General features: G+C 41.3%; 3 protein-coding genes across 3 annotated transcripts; 2 read left to right on the forward strand and 1 right to left on the reverse strand.

Annotated features, from left to right (window-relative positions):
• Nucleotides 1-2,945: 2,945 nt before the first annotated feature.
• LOC145948091 (uncharacterized) lies at nt 2,946-7,307 on the forward strand. The gene is made up of 4 exons (XM_083057850.1): nt 2,946-3,016; nt 3,445-4,299; nt 4,356-4,705; nt 7,297-7,307. The coding sequence occupies exons 1-4, from the start codon at nt 2,946-2,948 to the stop codon at nt 7,305-7,307; spliced, it is 1,287 nt and encodes a 428-aa protein (XP_082913976.1).
• Nucleotides 7,308-9,098: 1,791 nt separating this feature from the next.
• Nucleotides 9,099-10,212, reverse strand: LOC145948092 (uncharacterized). Its single transcript, XM_083057852.1, has 3 exons — nt 10,140-10,212; nt 9,961-10,090; nt 9,099-9,807 (listed from the first exon to the last, which is right to left on the reverse strand). Exons 1-3 carry the CDS (start codon nt 10,210-10,212, stop codon nt 9,099-9,101), a joined length of 912 nt encoding a protein of 303 aa, XP_082913978.1.
• A 1,392-nt stretch (nt 10,213-11,604) lies between these two features.
• On the forward strand, nt 11,605-16,283 carry LOC145948093 (uncharacterized). Its single transcript, XM_083057853.1, has 2 exons — nt 11,605-11,732; nt 15,722-16,283. Exons 1-2 carry the CDS (start codon nt 11,605-11,607, stop codon nt 16,281-16,283), a joined length of 690 nt encoding a protein of 229 aa, XP_082913979.1.
• Nucleotides 16,284-21,340: the final 5,057 nt, after the last annotated feature.

The raw sequence follows: 21,340 nt of genomic DNA on the forward strand, positions 1-21,340 counted from the left end.
CCCTATTGGCGTAATCTTTGTTCCTCCATAGGCTTGTAGTATTGTACGCGTTCGTCGTATCTGTTGATTCCCGTCCAGTGCTGTTGACTTGTAGACCTCGAGTGATATTATGTTGACCTCAGATCCCGTATCTATCTTGAACTTCACTGTTTTTCCATTGACCTCTACGATTTCCTTCCAAATTGACTTGCTCGTTTTCGATAATTCTCCAACTTTGACTATGCTGTTTACATACAAGTCATCATCTTCAGACTCAGTTTCTTCATTTTTTGTTACATCTTTCACATTCCTCAGCTTGGCTTTGCACATGCTACTAAAGTGATTCTTTCTTCCGCACCTGTAGCATGTTTTTCCATATGCTGCGCACTCTCTGTATCCATGAACTTGATTGCATTTATTGCATTTAAACTGTTTTTTGCTTTTTTCTTCAGTGTTTCCTTTTTCACTTTCTTCTTTTTGTTTATTATACTGTTTCTTTCTTCTGACAAGATCAACCGTAGCCTCCTCCTTATTCCTTACACTTTGCAGTTGCTTCTTGGTGGCTTCATAATTTCTGCATGTTTCTACTGCTGTTTCTATTGTAACATTTTGTATGTTGAGTAGTTTTTCTTGTACTTTCGAATCATTTGTGCCTAGTATTATCCTGTCCACTAATATCGTATCTTCTTGATTAGCATATTCACATGATTGTATTAATTTCTTGAGATCCCCGAAGAATTTATCAAAAGGTTCATCCACTTGTTGATTGCGACTGTTGAACATAAATCTCTCATACGTTCTGTTTTTTCTTGGGGCGCAATATTGTTTGAATGCATTTACCACATCATCATAATTGCCTTTTTGTGCATCAGTTAACCTAAATGTGTTATATATTTCGATGCCTTCACTGCCTATGGTGTTTAACAATATCGCAATTTTTACTGTGTCTGCTTTTTTATCCTTTTCAGTGGCAACTAAATACAGCTCAAAGTTCTGATAAAATCTCTTAAAATTCTCATCGAGATTTCCATCAAATTTCATCGGTTCCGGTAACCTTCCAACTCCTTCCGTTGCTTGTGTTTTCATTGCAATTTGTGTCTAATCGACTTTATTTTATGTTCTTACTGTTCTTCCACGACTGCGCCATGTAATCGGTTATAATGACGATTATTACTATAATTACTTTGAATCAGTATCTTTATTAGATGTCTTTTATGTTTACAATTGACTGTGTCTGTCTCTCTCCTTGCTATGTTGACGCCTCGCCTTTTTGCACTTGTGGCGCTATCTCTACTTATTACAGTGACAACGCGAAACTCCGATTTTAGTGTTGCCAACGCTTAGAAACTAACTCTCAGGTTTTATGTAGTGGTGTATGTCTGTACACGTACACACACCATGCTATACGCGAGATACGGCCTGAAAATGCTTTTTGGCCTTTCGTAGCAGAAGGCAGTAGCGTAGCAAGACTAATAAGCATCCGCTTTTTGTAAATTTTATATGCTTATGCACACATGTGCGTATATATATACCATTTGTATCTAAAAATTATATAAGTCTTCATTTATATACTTTTTCATCGATACTTTGGGTGCATTCCTTTTCTCGCATGATGCGCATGAAGTGACAGAAAATCTATAGTTCACGTCACGCATATTATAGATTTTCTGTCACTTCATACGCATCATGCGAGAAACGGAATGCAACCTTTATGTATCGTCAGCGCGATAGAGAGACAAGGAGAGAACGAATGTTTTGTATATTATTTTGTTGCAATCATAGATCGACGAAAATGTTGATTTCTTTTCGATTCCTGATTTCTTTTCGATTATATTGATATTGTATAATCTGCTCCATAAATAACTTATAACGTAAAAGGACTTACGAAAAACGTATGATGCAAGAGAGTGTTCAGTCTATCACCCAGAAAATTCGAGTTCAAACCTATCAGTATCAAAATGTTTTTTTCTTTTTTTTCCTTTTTTTAATAATATATTGGAATATACAAAAATTAAAAATATATTTTGTAAAGGCGACAAACTAAAAATTTTTTTAATATTGAAAATATTATCATTTTACAACTACACACATCCCAAATAGCACAAGAATATATAAAAAACGTTTAAAACTCATTTTCAAAGATATTTTAAAAATGTTGAAATATAAAGTACCTTTTTATTCATTAAAAAACATTCATTTATTTTACACTATTTGTATTTAAAGTTTAAATATTTAATATTTCATAAATTATTAATAAAAAATAATAATAAAATAAATATTTATTTAACGCTTATTAAATATTTATTTTATTAGTATTAGTAGGAATACAAGGAGAGTTCTAACCCATGGGGCTCCGAGGGGGGCGCAGGGCGGGGGGGTTCTCCGGGGCGAGGGGTATGACGTCACGCGGGGCGGGGGAGATCTTGTTGGCGAGGGGGGATGACGTCACGCGGGGCGGGGGCGCTTATCGCTGTGCGAGAGACGCTTATCGCGTATTGTTTTTCATAAACAAAACAGCGTATTGTATTACTTTGAATTATCTAACATGTTTTATTATAAACAAAACACCGCAAAGTGAGCGCCGATATTCGGCCGCCCTCGCGGTACTTCCCCTCCCCTTCCCCATAAGGCGACGCGCTTTGGCGGTACTTCCGCCCTCCCCCTCCCCTTCCCATATGTGACGTTTCTTCCTCATTGTTTAGGAAGAATTATTTTGCGATAATTTTGCCGACATTCGGCCACCCACGCGGTACCTCCCCTCCTCAATCTGAGGGGATCTTGGGGGGTCGCGCTTATCGCAATGAACACGTCGGGACACGTGTTTTTTTTCGCGGTAAAAGACCGTGTTGCATTACGCGCCGATATTCGGCAGCCTTTGCGGTACCTTTCCCCTCCCCCTAAGCGGAATTCTTTCTCATTGTTTAGGGAGCGCCGATGTCCGGCCGCTTGAATTTTTATAAACAAAAATGAGCGCCGACGTCCGGCCGCTCTGTGTCAAAAGCGATAACGTGATGAAGGGAGATCACCTTTCTGATATGTAATTAAACAATCCGTTAATCATGAAGATAGGAAGAAATGATTAGACGAAATATAATAAGGACTGTTGCCACTTCAAACCATAGTACGTAATTTGCAAGCGCACAGATACGTCGGTCGAAAAAAAAAGTATAACGGGTGCAAGTGCTCTATAGAACGTGATTTTAAAAAGTGTGGAAAAATGGAAAACATCGAGCAGACTGAACGCGACCTGTTGGAGCGGTCCCATCAAATCGCCACCTTGGGCGAGTATTTTGAATGGGCGCTGCGCTGCGAGGAATTTATCAAACTGCTCGAAGAAAACAGCCGTGTCAAGCGTCCGCGACTCTCGATTGGATATAGACAATCTTTGGTTGCTAGAATCGCGCGACTCGAGGGTGCAAAAACTCGATTGCAGAGACAATTTATATCCAGTGGTGGTAATTACAGTGGCGACAATAACGCGGGAAGACTCGTTTGGCGAGAGATCGATACCGCGTTTGAAAATCGTATACTGACCGGTGCGGTGATTAACGCAGACTATATCGAACCGCGACAATTTTTGGAAGATGCTAGTAGTGTAGTACTCGAGCAAGTGCAAGACGTTATAAAAATACACAACTGTGTAAAAGTAAATACAGTGTTCAACGGTGAGTTTGTGACAGGTGATAAGCGGGCCAACAAAAGTATTAACACGAGAAATTATGAACTCTTTAGCACGTCCGATTTACGCGAGTGGTATGAGCGGCACGTCATCGAAACCATATTGACGTCTCTCGAAGAGTTTCAGGAACGTGATAGCGGATGGGCATTGTCACGAATCCATGATCTTACGGTCAACGTCAACAAGTACAATCTTATGCGCGCAGGATGTCTTATTAAATTACATCGAGAAATTATGACGAAGAGAGCGGTAATTAATGTGCGATCAACGGATAATGCGTGTTTCGCGTGGTCAGTGGTGGCCGCTCTGTACCCCGCTGAAAAATATACTGAGAGAACATCTTCATATCCGCACTATACAACGGTGTTAAATTTACAAAACATTGAGTTTCCGATAACGTTGAATCAAATAAAAAAGTTTGAACATGTAAACGATATCTCAATCAACGTCTACGGCATCGAGAGGAAGAAGGAATTATCAATTCTTCCGATACGACTCGCCGATCGGAAAAGAGAAAAACATGTGAATTTGCTGTACGTGGAGGAGGACAACGTTGGACATTTCGCGTATATCAAAAATCTGTCTCGCCTCGTAAGCTCGCAACTGAGCAAACACAATGGTCAAAAATATATCTGTGATCGGTACGTATATTGCAAATTATATATAATTGTAAATAAAATTGTAATTTCTTTCACAGATGCTTGCATTATTTCGGATCAGAGGACAAGTTGCAGGCACATACGGTAGACTGTGGAGAAATGAACAATTGCGCTATCCGGTTACCAAGCGATAAAGATAAGTGGCTCGGCTTCGACAACTACAACAGAAAAGAGCGGCTTCCATTCATGGTGTATGCCGACTTGGAGTGTGTGCTGAGGAAGACATCGGAACACGTGTCATACGATCAACATCACGAGGTATTTAGCGTTGGGTACTATGTGCAATGCTCGTACGATGAAACATTATCCGCATACCGATCTTATCGCGGTGCCGATTGTGTCGCGTGGTTCGCCAACAAACTCGAGGAATTAGCGCATCGCATAAAGGGTATTTTATCTAATAATGTCCCCATGATAAATTTAACATCAGACGAGTGGGAAAAATTTCATAGCGCCACGCAATGTCACATTTGTGAAAAACCGTTTGCGCCGGACGATAATCGAATACGCGATCATTGTCATCTAACTAGGCGATACAGGGGTCCCGCACACTCAAACTGTAATCTAAATTACAAAGACTCTTATGTCATTCCTGTAGTTTTCCACAATCTATCCGGTTACGACGCACATTTTATCATAAAAGAAATAGCTACCGCATACGAAGGACGTGTAGATGTGCTTCCAATAACAAAAGAAAAATACATTTCATTTACAAAGACTGTCAATAGTACCGACGACGACAACAAAGATCGGAAAGCTTGCATAAAATTACGATTCATCGATTCATACAAATTTCTCAGTGCTAGTCTTGACAAATTAGCATCTTTTCTCGATAAGAATAAGTTAAAAATTTTACGTTTCAATTTTTCCGCATTATCCGCTCACAATTTCGAATTATTGACGCGAAAAGGTGTCTTTCCGTACGAGTACATTGACTGCATGGACAAGCTGCAGGACACGCGTTTACCGCCGCGCGAATCGTTTTACAGTTCTTTGACCGGTGACACTGTATCCGAGAGCGATTACGCGCACGCTGAGAACGTCTGGAATCGATTCTCCCTTCGAACTCTAGGCGAATATAGCGATTTATACTTAAAAACTGATATCTTGTTATTAGCAGATATTTTTGAAAACTTTCGCACTTGCATCGCGAGTTATGGACTCGACCCTGCATATTATTATACTCTTCCCGGGTATACATGGGACGCGATGCTAAAACATACAAATATTACGTTTGAATTGCTTACCGATATCGACATGGTTATGTTTATTGAACGGGGTATACGCGGTGGTCTAAGTCAATGCTCCAACAGATACGCGCATGCTAATAACAAGTACATGCAGTCATATGATTCATCGAAACCATCGTCGTACCTTATGTACTTCGATGTAAATAATTTGTATGGATGGGCAATGTGTCAACCATTGCCTTATGCCGATTTTCGATGGGTCGAAGACATTTCAAACTTTGACGTTAACGCGATCGCTCCGGATTCGCTCACAGGTTATATTCTCGAGGTTGATCTAGAGTACCCACAAAATAAATACAACACACACATTGACCTACCGTTCTGTCCGACGCGCGACAAGCCGCCCGGCAAGCGGGAAGATAAGCTCCTCGCGACGCTATATGACAAGAAGTGTTACGTCATACATTATCGCAACCTGCAGCAGTGTACACGTCACGGTCTTCGTATCGTAAAGATACATCGCGTATTACAATTTACTCAATCTGCATGGCTCCGCGATTACATCGAACTCAATACGAAATTTAGAACACAAGCGAAAAATGATTTTGAAAAAAAATTGTACAAATTGATGAACAACGCGGTATTCGACAAATCTATGGAAAACGTTCGAAATCATGTAGATGTAAAATTATTGACAAAGTGGGACGGACGATACGGTGCGGAAGCGATGATCGTGAAACCAAATTTCCATAGCAGGAGCGTCTTTTCGGAAAATTTAATCGCCGTTGAATTACGTAAACTAGAAGTAAAATTTAACAAACCAATCTATGTTGGTATGTGTATACTCGATATATCGAAAGTGTGTCTATACGAATTTCATTCGTTATGAGTACATGTCACCGTTCTATCGTGAAAGATGTCGGATAATGTACACCGACACCGACAGTTTAATATATCACATCGAGTGCGACGATGTGTACGAGAACATGAAACGCGATATTGCTAGATTCGATACGAGCGATTATCCAATTGACAACGCATACGATATAGCGCATGCAAACAAAAAGGTGCCAGGCTTGATGAAAGACGAGAATAACGGCGCGATAATGACCGAATTCGTCGGGCTTAGAGCAAAAATGTACGCGGTGAGGGTGGACGGCAAAAAAGACACTAAAAAAGCAAAAGGTGTCAAAAGTAATGTCGTAGCGCGTAGTATAACATTCGACGATTATACGCGGTGCCTGAATGACGAGATTGAAATGACACGTCAGCAGTCATGTATTAGATCGAAATTGCACGAAGTGTATACCATCCGCGAGACAAAAATTGCTCTAAGTCCGTACGACGATAAGCGGTATATTATAACTGATTCGACCGACACATTACCATGGGGACATTACCAGATACCCTTATAAAATATAATGTAGTATAATGTTTGTGTGTATGTGTGTATGATATATTGTTATGTAACATATGTGTAATATATTGTAACGATTAAAGGAAAGGATGTATTAATAAAGATTTTGTATTTCATATATTTCATGTATATTTTTATATATTTTATACGTTGTACACATTATATTTTTCTTAAAATAAATAGTCTATATGAATAAAATCACATTGTCCTTATGTATCCAAGAATTGTGTGAATTGTCAAATCCCAGTCATTTCACGTAAACCTCGTCACCCCTCCTGCGCAGTACTTTCTCCACAAGATACACGTCCGGATAATTCGCGCGATGCGCGAACTCACTCGTAAAACGCTCCAGCGACAGATGTTTTGCGATAGTCCTCGAATAGATAGCTTACGGGATTAGTACGCTGCACTTTAACAATCTTAAAAACCTCCGTCGTCCAATTTGGCGTGTAACCCTTCTCGAAAAGTTTCTTGTACTTGCTAACGCGTACCGAGTCACCTACTTTGAATTTAGCCGGAGCGGCAATCTTTATGTTACTATATACCGTTTTTAAAAGTTTATCAGCGATCGCGGGGGTGACGTCGGCGGGTCGCATGCCGATTGTTCGGTGCTTGCGCGCGTTATAATCCGATACGAGTCGCGGCAACGCGTCTATCCACTTGTAAGTTCCATTCAGCGTAAACATCTTCCACATGTCGTTCTTCAGCGTACGACTGAATCGCTCGACGACCGATGCCTTCATTACCGAATATGTAGAATAATGATTGATGTTATGTTTCCGTATAAGCCGTTGCACGTCAGCGTTGTAAAATTCCTTCCCCATATCAGTTTGCATGTTTTTCGGGCATCTCTTGCTATCTCGAATTATTTCGGCGATAGCGTCAGCCGTCTCGCTTCCACCTTTACTCTTGAGTGGTACGGCCCACGCGTACTTGCTCAATACATCGATGATGGTGAGTATGTAGTGATAACCTTTGTTGAAACGAGAATATGGACGCATCTCGACGATGTCGGCTTGCCACAGATCATCGTATCCTCGCACTATGACATGTCTTCGGGGGAAATTTTTTCTCGCCGGCGCGTGCAGTTCGTTCACCAAATGCCGTCTCTCCAAACTATGTTGTTTCATCGCTTCGTCGGTTTTTTTTCCCGATCGTCCTTTACTGCTGCTTGTTTTATCGTTCATTTCCGTTACTGAGCCGTTCGTAGCCGTTCTTGAGCCGTTAATAGTCGTTCTTAACCCGTTCTTGAGCCGTTCGTAGCCGTTCTTGACCCGTTCTTGAGCCGTTCATAGTCGTTCTTGACCCGTTCTTGAGCCGTTCGTAGCCGTTCTTGACCCGTTCTTGAGCCGTTCATAGCCGTTCTTGCGTTGTTTACTTCCGTTCTTGACCCATTCGAAAATCGTTCTTGATTCGTTCGCAGCCTTGTTCACAGTCGTTTCTAACCCATTCGTAGCCGTTCCTGACTCGTTCGCAACCGTTCCTGACCCGTTCGCAACCGTTCCTGAGTTGATAGTAGCCTTGTATGTAGCCTTTAATGACTTGTTCGTAGCCTCGTTCGCAACCCTGCTAGAGTTGTTCGTACCCTCGTTCGCAGCTGTTGCTAGGCCGTTCACTACCACTAATTGTAGTTAGATAGCAGTTCGATAATCCTTTGTAGCCGTTCGATAATTGTTCGTAGCCGTTCGATAATTGTTCGTAGCCGTTCGATAATTGTTCATAGCCGTTCGATAACCGTTCGATAGCCGCTCCTAACCCTTTCACTGCTGCTCATTCAGGTTGATAGTCGTTTTTGAGTTAGCATTAGCTGTACGTTGAAGTTCGTTTATCGCAGTCTGTACAGCTCGCACGTCCTTCTCGAACGAAGACAGCTTCTCATCTGATTCTTTCTGTTGATTCATAAATCTTTTAACGCAGGATTCCACATACAGTTTGTTGACAGCATCAGTGTCAGCTTCAGGTTGCGCTACACGACGAATCTTGCGCGATCTTGCATCATAGTCTGTAGCGACACGACACAGAGCGTTTCCGCGCATATAACTTCTCACCAATCTATCCCAATGATCGCTTGTGCCAGTTGCATCATTTCTCCATTCGAATAATCCAAATTTGTTGATAGACATTTTTCGGTGCGAATGACGCCCATCGACTGATTAGTTTTGCCGAGACCCCGTTTAATTTATAATAATGCCTGCTTCACGAAGTTCCTCGATGATCGACAGGATCTCGTTGTCGTGAGCGTTGTGGCCAGCTCGGCGCGAAGCATCGAGCAATCGTACCCGATCCACTAGCTCGTTGGGGTCGTCCCAGTGCACGTAATCGATTTTATTGTCGGTTAGCGTCATCGCTTGAGGCATGAATACACCCTTTCCAGATTTTTTCTTTTCAATTGACATCAACGGTGCGATTATTTGTTTGTATTTGTATCTCCTGTTGCTCCGTAATTGACCTTGCGCTTCATATTTGCGTTTATGCGCGTTCGTCGCCAATAATATGCTCTTGTATTTTTGCAAATCGTCTTCCGTGTAAATAACATCATCGGGAATCCTCTTGAAGACTAGCTCGTATAATCCAGGTGTACCAATGTACTTTACTTTGTCTATAATTATAGAATCATATTTATCCATGTTAAATCGTTTGTTACCGAGGAACATTCCATCCTTTTCGAAATAGACACCATATACGTGATCGATCTCGTTTTTTTTATCGCCACCGAGGAGAGCGCCCATGTATTTTTGTCTCAGTGGTCCGAAGTGCTCTCGCAACATTTCTTGACCTTCCGACGTTTGTAACGTGTTTCGAACGGATGTTTCAAGTGAATTGCTTGTGGTTTCGAAAACATTTTCGTTTGCGAGTGATTCGGGTATTGTAAATGGTAGGATTCTCGTTGTCGCGGATTATGTAGAGGTGGACGGTGTAGAGCTTATCGGTGGTTCATCCAGTAAAAATCCGTCCGATGTACGTGGTGTCGATGAGCGATTTGTGTTTGGTCGTTTTCTTTTTTTCGGTGTCACATCTTCCTCCTCCTCCTCGTACCGCTTAACAGCGGGTAACGTTTTAATTTTCACGTCAGCTTTACTCTCAGGTTCGTATTTCACTGCGATCAAGCTCGCGTTGTCGACAATCTTTTGTAGTGGCTCGATAATAGGTTTAAAGTGAGTCTTGACTGCGATATCGTCATCGATCTTACCAGTTTAAAGCACGAAGTTTCTTACGGATCGATTCGCTCGTTTTCACAATTTCCTTCGCAATCTTTTCACGCTCGCGAATATTATGGTTATCAGCCATGTCTGCAGAGTGCTCGCGTTTCACTCTTCTCGACAGAATATCGGCAGCGACTAATCGTTTTGCGGTATCGCAAACTCGTTAATTCCTTTTCTGTATCGCCCGTTTGTAAGCAAGCTGTCCTTGTCTATCACTGGGAATCCATACTTTTGTTGCCAACAAATACGACATAATTTACTGAAATCTTCGTACGACATGTCGGTATTCACATGATCGTTGTACACGTGTTTCAAGTTAGTACCGTCCTGTTTAAACAAGATCAGTAAGTTCGCGTTGTCGCGTATAAGATGTTTTGGTATTCTCGCGTACGTCTGACAGAGATAGAAGCAATCAACGTTCGAGTGGCGTCCCATTGAAAAGTACTCTCTTATCGTATCTTGCTTGTCACACGCCACGCCATCAAAGATGAAAATCGAGTTTGGACATGCCTCGCTCGGTGGAATGACGTCACTGTTATTGGAGAATGTAAAGTAGCCGATTTCTTCGATCGACGTCAACAAATTCTCTAGATACCGATATTTCGGCTGTTGCAGTGACTTTGAGTACACGTACACGTTTTCGAAGCAAACACTGTGCGGGCTTTCTATCAAACTAATCAAGACGATAGTTTTACTGCAATTCGAGGGGCCGCATACGATCGCGCGTATAGTAGTCGGCAACATCGTACCATGTCTGCGCATCTCCGCGTTGTCCCCCACCGAGCGTAATCTGTCGTCGCAATTCGTCACGCGTATCGTCAAAGGTAGTCGCACGAATCTCATTTTCCCACTCCCCGATTGAATCGAACGCTTGCCTATTTATAGCTGCGCGGAACCACGAATCGCTCAGTAACGAAAAAATGTTTGTTCTGCTAACAAGTGCTTCCGATATTCACGGTTTAAGCGCGGCACAGCTTCAATTTGTGCCAAAAGCAGTTTTACTGCAATGTGAAAATCACATCCACTACATGTGAGACAAGCTTCCGGAACACATAAAGGCGGATCCAGAGATTCAGGCCTGTCGCCGCTGTTTCGAACATTACAATCGACCGTGGCAGCGAACGCACATCGACGGTCCAGCGCCGATGATAAAGGATTGCAGCGAATATCAGCGAAAAAAATAGGTAGAGGACTATTAAATCACGCAATAAACGCACTTCCAATGGAATTCCATATCCCCGGCTATCAGTTTTGTGGTTCGGGCACGCGGCTACAAAAGCGATTAGCCAGAGGCGATCGAGGTATCAACCCATTGGACACGGCGTGCCGTGAACACGATATTGCGTACTCTCGGAGCAACGATCTCACCGAGAGACACGTGGCGGATAAGATACTCGCCGACAAAGCGCGAACTCGTATCATTGCGAGAGATTCGACTCTCGGTGAAAGAGCCGCCGCCACAGCTGTCTGGGCAGCGATGAAAACCAAGACGAAGCTCGGTATGGGCCTGAAGACGACGACGAAGACGAAGACAAAGAAAAAGACGACGAAGAAACGGATACTTCCGGTATCGAAACGCGGTGGCATATTGCCAATTCTACCAATGTTAGGCGCGCTTGGATCCATGATTGGTGGAGCGGCTAGTGTAGCAAAGATGGTGAACGACGGAAAAGCTGCACAACGTCAGTTACAAGAGATGCTACGTCACAATCGCGCCATGGAAGGTCACGGATTGTATCTCGCTCCATACAAACACGGACGAGGAGTTTCAACGAGAAAAGAGGAAAAAAAAACGTCAAAGAGACGCTAAAAATGCCACAGGGCGTAACTACCAACATACAATTGCTACAACTGGCAAAACGTATGCGCATTCCATACTTTAGAGGTGTTTTCATGCGTGATTCGCTACCGACCGGTGGTATATATCAAAACGAGAACAGCATCATAAATTTGGATAACGCTAAAGGATCGGGTACTCATTGGGTGGCGTACGCAAAGAGGGGGAATCGCGCTATATATTTCGACAGTTTTGGCAATCTTCGACCACCGAATGAATTGGTGCAATATTTCGGGCGGAATGTGACAAAGATACAGTACAATCACACACCTGTTCAAACTTATGATCAGAGCATCTGTGGACAATTGTGTTTGCAGTTTCTCCGATCGGTCTATACACGTGAATTTAAAGACGGACATTGCATTATTTAACTCAGTATTCGTTAAACAGTTTTGCCGATATGTCTATGACATTCACGCTGACTGGAAAGAGTAGCGTCCTCGCGGCAAACTACTTTCCCGCCATAGATTTGAGCGACGATGAATACGAACTCGGTCTAGCGGATTTTGAGACTTATCACACGATATCGAACGTGAATTCCTCGAATAATAAATTTTACTTTGGCAAAGATGACGCGGATATTACGATTCCCGAGGGATCATACGAGCTGCAAGCGATACATAAGTTTTTGAAACATGCAATTTCACGAAAACGTCCGCGACACGCTGTTCGTGATGACGATAAAAAACACATTGACAATGGTGACTTTGAAGATGAAGAATACCCGATAGTGCTCCGCGCTAATTACAATACGATGAGGAGTGAGATCAAATGCGCCTACAGAATTTTAACAAGCCTAACAACATTGGATCGCTGCTGGGATTCTCGAACCGTATTCTGTAGCCGCGAAAATGGTACGAGTCGGACATGTCGATTAACATTATCAACGTGAACATTATCCGCGTAGAGTGTAACGTGACCACGGGCCCGAACCGTATATTGCAGCCGCGAAAATGGTACGAGTCGGACATGCCGATTAACATTATCAACGTGAACATTATCCGCGTAGAGTGTAACGTGACCGCGGGCGCGTACAGCAACAGCAAACTCGTTCATACGATACATGAATTTTCACCGAGGGTACCACCAGGATATAAGATATCGGAAACACCGGCGCACATTACCTGCCGATCATCGTGCGGAGCATTACGTTACGGATTTAACGTTACGCGTTGTCGACCAGGACAGACGATTGCTCGATTTTCGAGGAGAAGAGATCACCATTAGATTGCACGTACGACGACGACAGCGATAACGTACGTGTGTGGTGTATGAGATGCTCGTGTTGAACGGATCGAAAGACACGAGAGATAACACAATCTTTACGGAGCCAGCGACAACAACAACAACATCGACATTCACTAATATCCAATCATCCGGTTGCACTAAGAAAAAGAAACTGAACGCATCAAACGTTGCGTTTTTACAATCTTTGGGATTCGCGGTGCGAAACATCTGAACAATGACCGACATCCTCAACATTGGAGACGAGCCAATCTTCGACGATCGCATCGTCAAGATCGAGACTCACACGTACAACCCGTTCGCTAACACAACATTCGGACACAGTGATGAGATAAGAATACCCATACAACAACAGGATCTGTATACGTTGCCGTTTGAAAGTTTCCTATACATCGAGGGAGAACTAAAGATAAATAAACCAGCCGAAGGATCTGCTGTGATATTGGGAAATAATTGTGTCGCATTCATGTTCCATGAGATTCGATACGAACTCGATGGCGTGGAGATTGATCGCAACAGAAACGTGGGAATAACAAGTTTGCTCAAAAACTATGTAACGTTATCATCCGATAGAAGCGTGATTATGAGAAACGCCGGCTGGACTGATCCGACTACTGCAAATGGAAACTTCAATTTTTGCGTACCGCTCTACATGTTATTGGGATTTTGCGAGGATTACAGACGAGTGGTGATTAACGCTCGTCATGAGTTAATCTTAATACGATCGCGCAACGACAACAATTGTCTAGTTGGAGATTCGACGCTGGAGCCTGTGATCAACATATTCAAGATACAATGGCGAATGCCACATGTGTTGTTGAGCGAGATTAAGAAGCTGTCGATGCTGCGCGTTCTGGAAAGCGGACATTACCTCAGCATGGGTTTTCGCTCGTGGGATCTGTATGAGTATCCGCTATTGCAGCGTACAACCAAGCATTCATGGGCCATTAAGACAGCGACTCAGCTGGAGAAGCCACGATATGTTATCTTCGCTCTGCAGACAGGTCGGAAAAACATCATGTCTGAGGATATGAGTCGATTCGACGATTGCAAGATGACCAATGTGAAACTCTATCTGAACTCGGAATGTTATCCGTACGACGATATGAATCTGGATTTCGATAAAAACAGATGGTCGATTCTGTACGATACGTATGCGCGTTTCTGCAAGAACTATTATGGATACGAGTATCTCGAGCCGAGTCTCACCGTCTCAATGTTTCTACGTAACGGTCCGTTCGTGATCATTGATTGTTCTCGACAAAACGAATCGGTCAAGAGCGCAACCGTGGATGTGAGATTGGAATTCGAGTGTAAGGAGAATGTGCCGATGAATACCACTGCGTACTGTCTCATCATACATGATCGCGTGATCCAGTACAACCCGTTGACCAACGTTGTGCGCAAAATCACCTAAACACACCAACAATTTAGAGAGAGGAGGAAGCATAGCAGAATATAAATCAAAGTGTTATGAGATAGTTGTCATTCTTCTTTTTAACTGATACATCGAAGAGAGAGATCTCGTCATGTCCGTACCAACGTTTGTGGATCTACAGGGGTTTATCCTCAATAAACAATTCATTGTAAAGGAAGCGGCAATCCTGAGAAGAGGATTTATTTTGTCACATTATTTTTTTGCATGTCCTGTACCATGGGGTGTGCTCATAAAATCTGAGAGACACCAAGCCTCATGGTTGACTCGAAATCATCATGGATTACAATGGATAGATGGAAACGTTCCATATAGCATGGCTCAGCGTTTGATTACAACAGCTATCGTTGGTGGACCACATGAAGAAGAAGAAGAATCCATTCTCGTATATGTAAAAGGACTTGAAAAGCGAGAATGGTTAGCCGATATATTGGATGATGCGGGAAACGGTTTCATTATTGAGACCTTGAATGCTGATTACGACAATATCGAGTCTCTAAATAATCTAGATGTTAAAAACACTATGCGATGTGGAAAACATGTTAAGAATTGCGCATTACAAAATGTATTCAAAATATTTAACTGGTGGTCGCAACGCCAGAAAGAATTGCAAGATTTGGAAAAATAAAATATTTAAACATTAATGTGTTTTATCTCTTATTCCCCTTCCCCAATCCTTTCCTCACGAATCGTTTCTAAGAATTCTTTTTATCCGAGCGCCGTTTCCCCTTCTAAATTTCATAGCGCCAATAGTATTCTAGAATCTCCCACCACATTTACCCCACTACTTTTAAAAATAAGCGTCATGTACAACACTCGATTAATTTCTTTATACGATCAGTGTAGCGTTAACCGTTCGTGCTGGTGATTTCACTTTTAAAATCTGGAAATATGTACTACGCTGAAAGAAGCAGCGGCTCCGGCAGATATGCGAATAATTACATACCGAATTGTAATGAATCTCCATCGTTTGAGAACTAATGCGACAAGTAAGTTTAACTTTTTCTATTTTTCTATTTTTATGTCTTTATATTTTTACAAATTGTATTATTTTTCAAACTAATTTCATTTTCACAGCATTTCGTTGGAGCTTCGTGCAGTTCGTATACTAGGTAGACGATATGCATTGACAGCTACGGAATTTAAATTCCTCGAAATTGGTATCAAAGTGGATCCACCGAGTTACGTGGAAATCGCCATAGGAGATCATCGAGGAAAGGAACTGATACTATCTCTCGAAGCGTGGAAAGGACTCTACGAGCAACGTCACAATATTCAGAATCTGCTTCGAAACGATTGTAAAGATGCCTACAGTTTTATAAGCGTTGGACCGTTAACAGTGCGAGTTCGTACGATTAACGACGCCAAGTTAATAAGTCTTGAATCTTCAAATGTATGCATGATGATGATCGAATCGACGTTACACCGTATGTTCGATCTCGATCCATGCATTGATGTAACTTTTGACCGATTGGTTAAAATTACCAATACAGTCGATATCAAGTTTACGCAATTTTCAAATATTGCGTCCAATGTAATGAATCCTAAAGAAGTATCAAATGTAATACGCGCTAGCGACGCCTTCAACAAGCATCAGCTCATCGATTGTGAGCTGGCAGCTTTAGTTTTTAGTCCATAATATGTAAGAAAAAAAAATATTTAAAAGAAGAATAAAGAGTTTTTAAGTCTAAATTAGACTCGCGAGAGCGAGAGCGAGAGCGAGAGCGAGAGCGAGAGCGAGAGCGAGAGCGAGAGCGAGAGCGAGAGCGAGAGCGAGAGCGAGAGCGAGAGCGAGAGCGAGAGCGAGAGCGAGAGAGAGAGAGAGAGAGAGAGAGAGAGAGAGAGAGAGAGAGAGAGAGAGAGAGAGAGAGAGAGAGAGAGAGAGAGAGAGAGAGAGAGAGAGAGAGAGAGAGAGAGAGAGAGAGAGAGAGAGAGAGAGAGAGAGAGAGAGAGAGAGAGAGAGAGAGAGAGATGACGCGAGGTTAGGGACTGCTAGAGAGATAGCGCTTAGGAGAGAAAGAGAGAGCGCGAGGTGAACGCGAGAGACAGAGATAGCGAGAGACGCATGCGAGAGATGACGCAGTGAAGGAAAAGAAGAGGAATTTTTAAAATGAATATATTAATTTAATATTAATTATTTTTAATTATGAATAAATGTGTATTATACATTTGTGTGTGTGTGTGTTTAAAAGAATATAAATGGATATAAATGTATATAAATGTATATAAATGTGAATATATAAATGTGAATATAAAATGGATATAAAATTTTTAAAAAAATATATAAATGAATATAAAGATAAGAATATAAAGATGAAAATATAAAGATGAAAATATAAATGAATATTATAATATATAAAAATTGTCGGTGGTGGAGGTGGCTATGGTGGAGCCGACGATTGTGGATGCGAGGCGGTGAGGCGGCCGGGCGGCTGTGCCGACGATGGTGGGGGTGGTAAGGCGACGGCCGTGGGACTGCTGCGAGGCGGGACTCCTGCATAACAGAAAAAACATTTTTTTTATTAGTATTTTCTTAATTATACATAACATATATATATATTTTTCATTTTTTTTTTTATTATAAAATAGATACTTACATATAATCTCGATCTCCTCAAAAAATTCTCGAAGTCGGAAAATATCCGTCCACCACACCTCATTTAGATACGCCCATTCGCGGTCCTCCTCCCTATCTCCCCACAATTCATCCAAGTTTTGGCGATTCCGTCGCCGCAACATTCGAACTTTTTTCATTTTCGACACATTTATAAAGCCATGGATTTCGATGAATCCATTTATCGACTCGTCGTCGCCTGGGAATTCCTTTCTCGTGTTCTAAAATTAACAAATTTATTAGATTTATTAGATAAAAATTGAATAATATAATCAAATAATAAAAAACTTACCGACAACGCACACGTTAAAAACAGAGCCCTTATGATGCTGACAATAAATGAGACCTTCCATGATTTTGGTCTCCTGTAATCTAATACTCTTTGCAGTAAGAAAAGCATATTTCCAATTAATTCTGTTATTAGGGTCTCTAAAAAGTTGGAGCCCAATATGTTTCCTAATTCAAACGGCATTTTTCACTTTGTTGTGTGCCTCGAACAAGGCACTGGGGTTGCGCCGAATTAAGGATGAGGATCCTCGGGTCGACCGGGACGTCGTAGGAAGATAGGAGGATTATTCTCTTTGGTTTTTTCTTTGAATATATTTTTATTTCGGATTGAATATGGTTTCACTTTATTTCTCGTCCTTTCTTTAAATATATATTCGCGTAACATTCGATGAGCGTATATTCGTATTCCTCTCAATAATTCAAGTCTTTATTAGTGAGTCTCGTTCTGATGTTCCGGTTTCTTATTAGCGATTTCGTTACTTCTCATTCAGATCTTAACTTGCGACTGCCCCGCGGGCTGACTCTCGGTCTTTTATAATCTTTGTTTCTTGAATTTCTTTCGGGAAAGGCCCTTGGAAACAGGTCTCTGATTGGTTAGTAATATTCACGCGTTTTTATTCTAACTGCAAGCGAAGCAGGTTGAAGTCGCAGGTCTTCGCTTGCATCTCGCGGTTTCCGGTGCTTCGCGCGTGTCTCGCTGCGTTAGCGTTTTCACGCGACGAGCGTTTGTCGAGAGCGCTCTTTTATACGTAAAAATATCTTATAATATTCTATAAAAATATTTAGTGAATTCTTATTCCTAATAACTACTGGTTATAGTTCGGGCTATAACATTCCTCCCCCGTAAAAAAAAGAAAAACGGAGGTACGAAGTTTTTCGCTTCCTTTCTTATTTTATGTTAAAATTATTTCTAATGCTACGTACAATTATAATTCCCGTTTACAATGTAGTTTTATAATCGTTTCTTATTTCTAAAATCTAGTACTTTGGCTCCTTTTTAATATTGATCTTGGTATGCCAAAGTCATCGACTATCCTAACTGACGGTCGTCCTTTGTTTCTATTTCTTTGTCGTTTTATTATCCAAAATACTATAATGATTATTATAATTAATATTATTATTATTCCGCTAGATGTCATCGGATAGATAAATTGTTTCATTGCGTAGAAGTTTTGTTCGTTGTTTTGTAAGTCGTTATCTATATCTGTTAATTTGGCTTTGAGGTTTGTTAATTCTAAACGATGTTGTGAGATATTTTCTAGCGTGTCTTCGTTATGTCTTGTTATATTTCCGTCTCCTGGAATTGTTATATTGATACTAGGTAGAAAGGTTTCTAGAACGATTTCGTATGTTTTTTCTTCTGTTTCTATTATTGTGTCTGGTGTTGTCAGTTTACAATTTCCGTTTAGCGTAATTTCGCCGGTATTTCTTATTATTTTATTTTCGAGCTGACCGTCACATTGTATGGTTATCGTTTGTTCGGCGTCCGTCGAGTATAACCAAGTGTGCTCTTGGTGTAATGCTATCCATAACATGTGGGTCGAGACATAGTGTCTTATATTACATTTGCTCTGATAATGTTGTCGCTGCGTATACATTTGAATTTCGCATGGTGCGTCTAAATCTACGCGGTGTATAGGTGAATTGCGTTTACATACATATTGTGTATTAATTTTATTACAGTTTCGCAATTCGCTTTCCGTCATTGTCGCATATGTTAATTTTTCTTTATCTATAACAATTATTTGATTATCTATTTTGATATAATTGTATACATTATTATAGGATGGTGTGGGGAATTTTATTACTTTTACAATATCATAGGTCGGTTGCGCAATTAAAGGGAAACGCAAAATAGTATATATTGTTGTCGGATCACAGTACGCTGTTATCGCGGTGTTTTCTTCTATCGCTGACCAGTCGTCTGTGCGGACTTTAAAAGGAAAATATAATCCTTCAGGCAGTTGCGCTGCCGCTTCTTTTAAATGGATTACAATGTCATTAATTGGCATTAATTGAGGGTGCATTTCGCCTTTTCGTATATATGTTAAATATTCCATTATATTTTCTGCGTCCTTTACTAATTCGCTTATAATTGTATCTATGGCCCTGAAATGGTCACGTATTTCCTCTAAAGAAATAGATTCGGTTATGGTTTTTCGCAATATTTTTTCGTTATGTTCAATTATATTTTCTAATTTATCTAAATGCGCTACAGTAGCATTTACTAATTTTAATTGGTTTCTAATCGCGTGTTCTGTTACTTGTCGATTATTTTCTAATAATTCTAGCTGTTCGTTTATGCGTTTTTCGTCATTTGCGTCCATGGTCCCAAATAATGTTTTCGCTATTGAGCCTATTCCGTCTATTAGTCCTCGACGTTTGTTTATAGGTCTTTTGTATATAGTGTTGATTTGATTCATTATGTTATTTAAATATTTTAATTTTCGTTTCGCGATATTATTTGAATTGATACATATGTTCTTATAATAAGGAAGTCGCAAAATAGTTGAATCGCACATTATTTCTGTTTGTTTTAGATAACTTTTTATTTGTTCTTGTCTGTAGTTTAGGGGTGCTAGGTCTAATTTTACTACTAATTTCCATGTTTTCTTGGAATAGTGTAGTTGACCAATTTGCTCAAAGTATATCCCTGGGCTATGCTTGAATTCCGTTATTTCATACGGTCGATTCTTCTCGCGTTGATTCGCGGATGCTCCAGCGTTGCAGATTAAGAGTGTGAGTGTCCTGTAATAATATATTGAGTGTTTATTTTATCTTTAATGGTATTGCTTTGGTTCGCAACTTTTATCAGGTGAGAAAGGTGTTAGTTTCTTATGTGACTCTTGAGTCCTGGGATGCTTCTGCATCTCATCGCTTAGTCTTATGACAACTTTTGTGCCGCAAGGTTTAAAGAGCAAAAAAAAATTATAATGAGGTCCTCCGATCTTTATTTTAATTGCGTGGTTTGTGCCGATTTCACCCCGTGGTGGGAGCCTCTATGCTCCGGGTGTCGGCGTGCGGTGCATCGTGCACCGGTGGTGGGACCGGAGCTACCCGCCACCCGCCTAGGACGGGCCCGTATGGCTATCCGCCGGACCGCGGGCACCCCGTTTTCCCTTCGGGTGTCCGTGGACGTCGCGACGGGAGTGCGTACGGTGCAAGAGGTGGTGCCTGTGCCTCCGGAGGAGGCCTTTATGATTCCGGCCATGCGGACCCTTGAGGCCCTTCAGCAGGGGCGGCCTCTACCATACGGTTTCGCTGGCCGTGACACCGATGAGGAAGATGATTAAGTAAGTATTAATTTTCTATAAATAGCTTTAATCTATTCGTATGCATGCGCACTACTTTTCTTCCTTTTTTAATTGTGTAGTTTACGTCGGAATTCTTTTCGGTTATTACGTAAGGTCCTGCCCATAGTGCATCTAATTTTTTCGATCGTCCCCGTCGGAGCCCCTCGTCGTATACTAGTACTTTGTCGCCTATCTTAAATTTTGTTTCTTTCGCGGATTTATCGTAGAACCCTTTGGCTTTTATTTTGTCTTCTTTAATATTTTCTTTCGCGAGTTGATTTGACGCCCGTATTCTTTCTTTTAATTCTTGCGAGTAGTCGTCGTAACTATACGTTAGTTTGGGCGGTCTCGCTAGAGCTGTCGGTAGGTCCGCTTGATGCCCGTATACTAATTCGAAAGGTGTATGCCCCATAGCCGTGTGTGGGGTCGTGTTATACGTAAACATTGCGTAGGGAATCCACTCGTCCCAGTCTGTTTGGTCGGCATTTATATAGTGTCTTA

The sequence above is a fragment of the Prenolepis imparis genome, unplaced genomic scaffold (genome assembly GCF_030444845.1).
Source record: "Prenolepis imparis isolate NDT839.2.m4 unplaced genomic scaffold, iyPreImpa1.0 SCAF_237, whole genome shotgun sequence".
Taxonomy (NCBI): Eukaryota; Metazoa; Arthropoda; class Insecta; order Hymenoptera; family Formicidae; genus Prenolepis; species Prenolepis imparis.

Coding starts and splice junctions, on each gene's coding strand:
- LOC145948092 (XM_083057852.1), bottom strand. CDS start 10,212: ATGGCTGATAACCATAATATTCGCGAGCGTGAAAAGATTGCGAAGGAA. Junction 10,091..10,139: donor GAAAACGAGCGAATCGATCC/GTAAGAAACTTC, acceptor ACGATATCGCAG/TCAAGACTCACTTTAAACCT. Junction 9,808..9,960: donor ACGTTACCCGCTGTTAAGCG/GTACGAGGAGGA, acceptor CGCGACAACGAG/AATCCTACCATTTACAATAC.
- LOC145948091 (XM_083057850.1), top strand. CDS start 2,946: ATGAGCGCCGACGTCCGGCCGCTCTGTGTCAAAAGCGATAACGTGATG. Junction 3,017..3,444: donor GGAGATCACCTTTCTGATAT/GTAATTAAACAA, acceptor TGGTAATTACAG/TGGCGACAATAACGCGGGAA. Junction 4,300..4,355: donor CAAAAATATATCTGTGATCG/GTACGTATATTG, acceptor TTTCTTTCACAG/ATGCTTGCATTATTTCGGAT.
- LOC145948093 (XM_083057853.1), top strand. CDS start 11,605: ATGAAAACCAAGACGAAGCTCGGTATGGGCCTGAAGACGACGACGAAG. Junction 11,733..15,721: donor ATATTGCCAATTCTACCAAT/GTTAGGCGCGCT, acceptor TCATTTTCACAG/CATTTCGTTGGAGCTTCGTG.